The 8,815-nt window shown below is 39.8% G+C and overlaps 1 protein-coding gene across 1 annotated transcript in view; it reads right to left on the bottom strand.

Annotated features, from left to right (window-relative positions):
• Positions 1-2,253: 2,253 nt before the first annotated feature.
• Positions 2,254-8,815, bottom strand: part of Pdgfd (platelet derived growth factor D) — a 224,739-nt gene continuing 218,177 nt past the window's right edge. The window contains exon 7 of the mRNA XM_051155883.1: positions 2,254-2,508. Within this exon, the coding sequence (XP_051011840.1) occupies positions 2,383-2,508 (126 nt within the window). The 3' untranslated portion in view covers positions 2,254-2,382. The remainder of the gene's footprint in view (positions 2,509-8,815) is intronic.

The following is an 8,815-nucleotide window of genomic DNA, read 5'->3' as shown; positions in this document are numbered from 1 at the left end:
GTGGCCAAAAGATAGCGGAGTGAGCAATCCCACCTCAGCTGTGAGCAACGAACACAAAGGCCTGTGGGCTAGAAGCAGGCGCTTCCTCCCCTCAGAAACCACCCGTCTTGTTGTTCTAGTTAAATGCATCTGTGAAAGCATCTTTGTAATATTGTATACCTTTTAACTTTGCAATTCAGCACTAAATAATGGAGTAGTTTTGTTCAAAAGCAGTATTTATTTTTTATGAGGATAAGAGGCATATTACATTTCTATAGAAAACATTGTGAGAGGAAAAGCTGCATGTTACTGATATGACAAAAATCATAAAACCCTCCACTTATGAAAATGTTCTGCCCTAAAAGACCATATTAAATGAAAGGCATTATTCCAGGTGAGTGAGCTATACAGAACTGTGCATGTATCTGGTCGTTTCAAAATATAATTTGTACAATGACTTGTTTTTTATTCTTACTCTTTTGATGATAATGAAACAGGTTTATTTGGTACATGTTGAATGTACAATAGATAGCAGAAAAGTAATGGGAAGAGTTTAATAAAACACTCCAGAAAGAAAAGGCAACATATGTGTACATGTCTGTTTATATTGTAGCCAATAAATACAAAGTACAGTTAAGGCTTGAACTGGTTATTGCCACCAGGAAGGTTTATTGAAAACTGGGTAGAGCACTGTAATATTTTATATTCACAGCTTTGGTTGAGCTGTGCCCTTCACAGTGAGTGATGTAACATAGAGTTTGGTTTTAGTACAGGAAACAATTGTTTCACAGGAAGCTTGAGCGGCCAAAGAGGGAAAGTGGCTCCTGATTGGAGGCCTGGCCTACTTCTCCCTGTTCTCTGGCCCGCCGGACAACTGAATAATGTAATATTGTTTTTAATAACCGTTTGAGTAGAACAGACAGATAATTACACAGAACTTTGAGAAGATATGCGACAGTAAGAACAGGTTTGCTGAGCACAGCTGGCAAAGTGGATTGGGTAGCATCATACTTAGCAAGGCAAGTATGTTTGAGCCAGTTATGTGACACTGGACTAAAGCAGCCTGTACACAGATCTGGTTCCAAACCAGATGCTCAGGGCAGCACTGGACTCACAGAAAAATAAGTTCTCTTTTGTACTCTCAAGGTAGGAAGAAAAATGTAGTCTTCTCGCAGCATCCCCAAACTGACTTGACTTCAGGGTTCCCTCCTAAGCATCTTGCTTTGCAGAGCAATCAAAGATTTCCCATTTCTGGACTCAGTCTCTTTAGAATAGATATAGAGTTGTTTTGTTTATACACAAAAGATTTTAGGATATAAATATCCCGTGATGGATTGTCTGACATAGCATGATATAAGTTCATGTGTATACACTGCAAGATAGAAATACAAACGCAAAACACAGAGAGCTGCCGGCAACGTTTGGAGACTTAGAGCCATTTTAAAACGTGGATCTTGTGCAGGAGCTCATTTAATTTCCAGTTATGTCAGTATTCGCTTTTTTCCGACTTTATGTCATCCAAGTCTTGCCATGAATATCGTGTTAGAACACTCAAGTGTAATGTTACGCTATTCCTTAAAACATTAGCTTTTCTGCAGATTTTAGAATGAAAAAAATTCCAACACTCTGCCGCAATCTATGGCTTGCTTCTTGAATAACTATCACATTTCCCTGAGCGATTCATTGAGAAGGATGCTCAGTGGCCTAGCTTGCCTTGGGAAAATACATAAAAGAGGATTGACTTTAACAGTCCTGTATTACTTTGGTGTAGTTTTGGAGACAGAAACTTAATGTCCACATTTGTAGGTATGTAGTGCATCTTGTGAAGAAAATATTTAAATATTTGCTTTTTTCCATAGAAGCTATGCAATTTTCTACATATAATTAAGATATATAGATAAGAAAGTCTCATCGTTTGCTTAATGGGTAAATGTCTTCTTTAAGAGAGCAAGATCTGATACATTTTGTGACACAAAGTTTTAAAAGAAATTTATTTTCTCAGTTTCTAAAAATGATGTCTTATATGTTTGACACATTCATTATTTTAGCAAAATATGGAGTAATAATCTAATCATCTGTCTCTGGAGGACCTCAGTAAATATGTGAATAAGGCATCCCATCTCTTTACACACCCCGAGCTAGTCATGTTATCTGGCTATACATACATATCTTCACATATTATTAATAAGTGAATTCCTATGTTTTTGGATATAGAAATGGATGATGTATCTTTCCTCTTGCCATGGCACTAACAAAGCGAGGCTTTTTTTTTTTTTTAACCTCTATTTACTGCATTGTAGATTAGAAGCAATTTTGACTGCTTAGGGTGGGGCGAGAGTGCCTTACCACATTTTCTTAACCTATGTGTCATTTCATGCATAATGTACAGATGTGCACTGCGCTTTATCGAGGTGGCCTTGAGCTGCAGATACAGTCACACCGCTCATGATGATCCAACTGGATATCGACAAGAGCCATGTTCTTAGCTTTGCCCCTTCTCTTGAAATGGCCAGGCTCAAACTTCAGCACCTACAATAAGAAGTACATTTACTGTTAGAAAGCCCTTGGGGTTTAATTTAACTGCTTGCCATGCACCCATTCCCCTTCTGGTGACTAGTGTACAAGCCATTGGAAAGTCCAATGAATGAGATAAACTTGCTGTTGGAATAAACACATGTAGATCTTTCTGCAAATAATAATTGATCACGTAATGTACAATAGTCTACTCCACCCAGAATAAAGCCCTTGCCTCACCTTTAGTAGGAAGATGCCTTCAGGTGTCTAAACAAGTGTTACTGATAGGTTCCTGAGGACATAGGTTGTGTGAAGGACTATCCAAACAGATCCTTGTTCTTCTGAACATGACATGTGTTGTAAACAAATATAATACTAGGCATATTACCACTAAGGACAAGATAATAAAGTTTTTAGTAGTCTGTGCCAACATGACTAAATGTTGGATTGAAATAACTCTCCTCCAGAAGGTCATTAATGGCCACAAAATTGCTTTTTTTGTGACTATATAATGTCTTTTGTCATTCAAGACTCAACTACAGCAAGAATATTTGCACATTAATACCTGCGTATCATCATTGTGTTAACATACTCAGTAAGTATATACATATAATATATATTTGTATATATTAATTTTAAAATACATAGCTTAAAATAAAATTTTCTTCTTTTAAAAATTATTTATTAGTCCTATTTGTATGATGTGTGTGTGTGTGTGTGCGTGCGCACATAAGACAGAGACAGAGAGAGGGAGGGAGAGGAGTCAGTGGAGGTCAGTTGACAGTTTTGAGGAGTTTGTTCTGTCCTACTGTGAGTTTTGAGCATTAAACCCAGGTGTCAAGCTTGCACAGCAAGCATCATTATCTGCTTAAGCCACCTCACTGGCCCTTAAAATAATTTTACAATTCGTTAGTTTAAAAAGGCTCTCAGCCTTCCCTTCTGCCGCAGGCTTCCCCGAGTGGAACACTGCCCAAGGGCCATAACTTGGTAACGTCACAGCATCACAATCCTCATAGCTATTCCACAGTCCATTGCGCTCTTCTTTATGTGCACAGGTTCCCTGTGTGTTTCACTTGTGTCTTCCTTCCCCATGATACTGACAAACAATTATTTAGCACCTTTCCCATCTCCAAAAATTTGTACCGGTTTTTCCGTTTTTGGTCACTGTTCATTGCATGACGGGGAGATAGGGCTCTGCCTGATTCACTGACTACACAGGCAAGGCTTTGAAAGTTGGGAAGTCTCTTTGCTGCAGTCTTGTGCTGACACAGGCTGGGGACCTGGATATTCTCACCCAGCTTCTAGAATGCTGATGAAATGTCTCTGTGATATTTCCTTCTGCACCTAAAGCCCTTACTATCTGCCCAACTTTATGTCCTTTCTCTTTCTTTTTTTTTTATTAATTTTTTCTTGTTACATCTCAATGTAACAAGAAAAAATTAATTAAAAAAAAACCGTGGGGACATACTTTAATACCTGCATAACTTCCCATGGCATTCCACAGTTCTACACTATGAACTGTATTCTCAGACACTTCATTACTCTCACAGTCAATGCTTAGGGTGGTAACGAAACCTAGAGGTTATATTGCAAACAATGATGCAGAGACTCCTCAGCACTGAGGATCTCCATTTCCAGTCTCCTTTAGCAATACTGTGTCATGGGCTTTCCAGCAAGGCAGAGAACAAACCATTGTTTATATGTTCATTGCAGGGAGGGACCTAGAGTTCGATTCAAAAGAATGATTCCAGAAATAGAACAGAGGACCATGCTCCAGTCAGTTCAAATGATGGCTTTATAGAAGATCGTATTACTGTTTTCTCCTGTGAGTCTATGCAATTCTGTATACATAATCTGAACCACACAATTCTGCATGAATTTTTATGTTCTCTGTTAACTGGCTTTTAAAAGCTTGTGTAAGGATGGTAAACATTACCATCAACATTGGGTGTGTCCTAGAGACCAGAATCTGCTGTAAGTGGCTTTGCAAGGATAAAATTATTTGGGTTTTGGTACACGAATCAGCTCCTTTCCTAATTTAATGGACATACAAAGAGAAGGATTAAGTTGCTTGCTAGTTGAGCTAGTAAGTGTGTGTGTGTGTGTGTGGGGGGGGGGAGGATCAGAAAGAAAGAAACTCCAGGTGGCCTAGACTGGGTCCTTATCTGTGAAAGGTTTTGTTCGTCCATCTAAGCAGCATGCTGGGGACACAGGAGACCCTGAAGAACAACACATCTTGGTGAAGATGATAGGAGCTGTTGCTTATATGGAAATATATGGAACTCTTCCTTTCTCTGCATCTTCCCTGTATTCTAGCCTCTTGTAAAAACAAGGGGTAAAACAAACTATATATGACAATATGGAAGTGACCAGAGCACTCTTGTACAAAAACCATCTTGGTCTCTTGTGAAAATCTAAGGAAGGAATGCACTCTGGGCATCCACTAGCGCTACTCATTCCCTAAAACTCGACCATGTCTGGAAAGAATGCTTGGGATAGGACAGGGCTTGAACCCACTTTCGACAAGAATCTCTCCAATATACTTTCCTTACTGTTTTCCCAGACCATGTGCATGGAAGCAGGATCAGGAGGTACCAGGGAGGGACACGATTCCTAAGCAGCTGAGCAGCCTAAGCGGTTTTGTTTAAAGAAGACCATTATCAAGGGCCGATAGTTTCAGTGGCAGGCTCCCGTAACATCCGTGCTCTGTTGATTTGCTTTCTCATTTGATGGCAAAGTGAATGCTTGGGAATCAGAGCAAAAGCCTGGGCAGGTTCTCTAACTGGTCTTCTGATTGTTCAGGGATTTTCTCCTGTGTTTTATAATAAGCTACAAGAGCACACAGTATATATGTGTTTTGCTGATAAGAAAATAAAAAATGAATTGGCAGACACTTTCCCCCAGACAAGTCAGAAAAGTACTATTTGAGCAAAGTGGAAATTGGACTGCTTTAGTGGCTGATCACAGCAGTGATGTTCAAAGCTTTCAGAGCATGTAATAGTCTTAAATTCAGGTACACAGTATTGAAAGGATGAAGAAAGCAAGGCTGATTTGAGGGAGCGTGGAAAGTTAAAAGAAAAATGAAAAGCTTTTATCAGAGAGAGCAAACTGGTGGATTATGGGTTATCTGGCCACCTTTAAAGGTGAGGAACCGTTGAATTAATTACAGCAGCCAAGGGAACTTGGTAATAGGTGCTATCACAAAGTGCTTTCGTATTTTCCAAGCCATGATTCTCAGCTGCAAGCATACACACAGAAATAAATAGAAATCTGCGGAGGGGCAGCCAGCCATAGCTCAGCATCTATGGGTAAAAATGGAAATCTTGACTCCTTTTCATTGTCTGGAAAAACCACTTGAAGCCAGGAAAACTGACATCTACTAGATGGAGAGTCAAGATGCCACGCTTTATAATTTACCAGGGTCACCATCACACAAGGTGTTTAACTACAGTCCTTTGCCGTGTTGCCAATAAACCAGTGAAGGAGTCATTGCTATAAGGCTGTTACACTAATAAAACAGCACCAAGCAGAAAAAGCTATCTGCTGAGCTGAGCTCTTGTTTATTTGGATTAAAAAACAAAACAAAACAAAACTTGTTAAAACTTTGTAACAGTTCTCAAGTAAATAGCTGGCATAGAAATACAAGTACAAATTTCAGGTCAAATGCATTGTAGAACCTCAAACCATTAAGACTTTATTTAAAAATTTGCTTAACTTATGAGGGAGGTAGTATTCAACACAGAGATTCAGTTCCTTAAAAAAAAAAAAAAACAAGCAAGCAAGTAAGCCAGTTAGTAAACAAACTCCTAAACATCTTTTGCTTCTTTCAGATGTGAAGACTTTATATGAATGTAGAGATTCAAGCATTCTAAGGAATGACAGACAGCAAATCACTCTGAAACTCCAGTATCTAAGGCAAGACATTTGGAATAGGAATAGCATACCCCCACCCTCACCCTGAATGATGGCTCAGCAGAGGCTAAGCAGTGTGTCTGATGTGTTGAACCATGCCTAAGACACACTACCAGTAAGGAGAGAAAGAGAGAGAGAGAGAGAGAGAGAGACAGAGAGAGACAGACAGAGAGAGAGAGAGAGACAGACAGACAGAGACAGAGACACAGAGACAGAGACAGAGAGACAGAGACAGAGAGAGGGGGCAGTGTGTCTGAAGTGCTAAACCATGCCTAAGACACATACCACTAAAAAGTGAGAGAGTTGGTGAACAGTTTAAGCAACATGCAGACCTCACATCACCTCATGAAAGAAGCACAAGTGTTATTTTTGTCAATACAAGAAGGCCTGAACCCCATTGTTATACAAGCTGTCTATACACACGCAGCACCCCACACCTTAATTCTCTTGCAGTCCCATGGCCCTTTAACCACCAACTCCTTTATATTGCTTATGCAATTTCAGTAAAAGATTCTGAGGGAAGGGAAGTGGAACAGTTGATGAACATTGTGCTTTCGGCTTCTGAAGACCTTCAAATTGCTGGCTTCTCTGGGACTGAGGAGTTTCCTTGGCTAGCGAGCAGCTGCTTTCTGGTTGGGCAGGGCTTGAACCTAGGTCTTTTGGCTTCCTGCCTGGCTGTTTTCCTGCCCTGGTTCTTCCCCACAGAGCAGGGAAACAAGCATGTCTGTGGTCCCTCCAAAGAATGAGAAAGGTTCTCCATCAGCTCCAGGGATGCTGTTTCCAGAAAATTGATATCGAAATTCCCCTGACTTTCATTGTTCTTACCTTCGTGAGCCCAAAGCTTCACCACTGTTTTTCCCAGAGGCTAGACAGTGTACTTTTGGTCTCTTAGGTTTCCCGTTACAATATTAAGTATCAGTTTTAGTAAGAGAAGTTTCAAACATGTGAAAAGTAACAGAACGTTGTGTCGAACCTGTAGTCCAGATTTACTGTATCAGTACTCTACTGTGGATGGACCACTCCTTCTTTGAGCCTTGTGTCTTCAGAGCTGTGTCTTATGACTGGCTGGTCCTTCTTCCAGAGTACGTTACAGTATGCTTATGTAAGAGTGCTCATAAGAGCATTACTCTTATGAGTCTCGTATTTAAGGGATAATTGATCACCTACATCTTGTAGCCTTCACACTACAACCAGATGCCGGTTTTTAATATAAAAATTTACATTAACACATGAAGAGGTGAGAATGAGTCTAGATGCCATAAACCAGTGGTTCTGAACCTGAGGGTCGTGGTCCCCTTGGGAGTTAAATGACGCTTTCCCAAGTGTTTTCCAAGACTATAGGAAAACAGTTGCATTAGATTACATTAGGAAGATATTTACACTATAATTCATAACAGCAGCAAAATTATAGCTATGAAGTAGCAATGGCAGTGATTTTATGGTTGGGGAGTAACCACAACAGGATCTGTATTTAAGGGTGACAACATTCAGAAGGTTGAGAACCTGCCATAACTGTAATAGCCACAGAACAGGTCTCAGCTCCATATAGCAGTGTCCACTGGCCCATGTGGCAATTTACACTTCACTTACTGAAAATGGAATTAAAATTTAAAATTCAGTTTCTCTCTGCATTATGCAAATGCCAGGTGCTTCCCAGTCGAAGGTTGCCTGCAACTCTTCCTCCCTCATCCCCCACCTTGGGCTGTGACAATATGCAGAACCAATGCCATCACCACAGCAAGTTCTGCTGGGGATGCAGGCAGCCAAGCTAGAGTGTGAAGGCTGGCTTTAAAGTCAGTCTACCACATACTAAAATCAATGAGTTAGGATCCTAAACCAAGGGACTGTCTTGATTGCCTTAGTTGACCTGTGAAGACACAGCCCCAACACTACAGTATGCTCTATTAGCATTGCAGGCTAAGTGTTTCTCTCTGTAGGCATCCTTACTCTGTTGTTGAAATCAGAGCCAGCATTTCCATTTTGCAGGCTTGCATAAAGAACATTTGCTCCCCCGGAGCCCTCCAGGTGTCTGGTGCCACATTGGGATGACTGAGCAACAACAACAACAACAACAACAACACATGCACACACACACACATTTCTATCAGTCTTGTTTCTCTAGAGAACCTTGATGAAAACATAGCATCGAGGCAGTATTAATAGGGGAAGGACAGAGAAAATAAACAAATAAAATAAATAAAAATATCTTCTGTCTCCTAAGTTTTTAGCCGTTGTTTCAATGTCTGTGGTCTAGAGTTCTAAACAATGACAAATAGTCAGCATTCATTATGAAGGAGAGAACCAAAATAATATTGTTAAATAATAATAACATAAAAATATCATGTAGCAATATTTTATATATTTATATTTATTATATAATAAATACATAATTATGGGGTAAAATATAATA

The sequence above is a fragment of the Acomys russatus genome, chromosome 14 (assembly GCF_903995435.1).
Source record: "Acomys russatus chromosome 14, mAcoRus1.1, whole genome shotgun sequence".
NCBI classification, from domain to species: Eukaryota; Metazoa; Chordata; class Mammalia; order Rodentia; family Muridae; genus Acomys; species Acomys russatus.
Note: the sequence above shows the minus strand (reverse complement) of the source record. Positions and strands in the feature narration are given on the sequence as shown.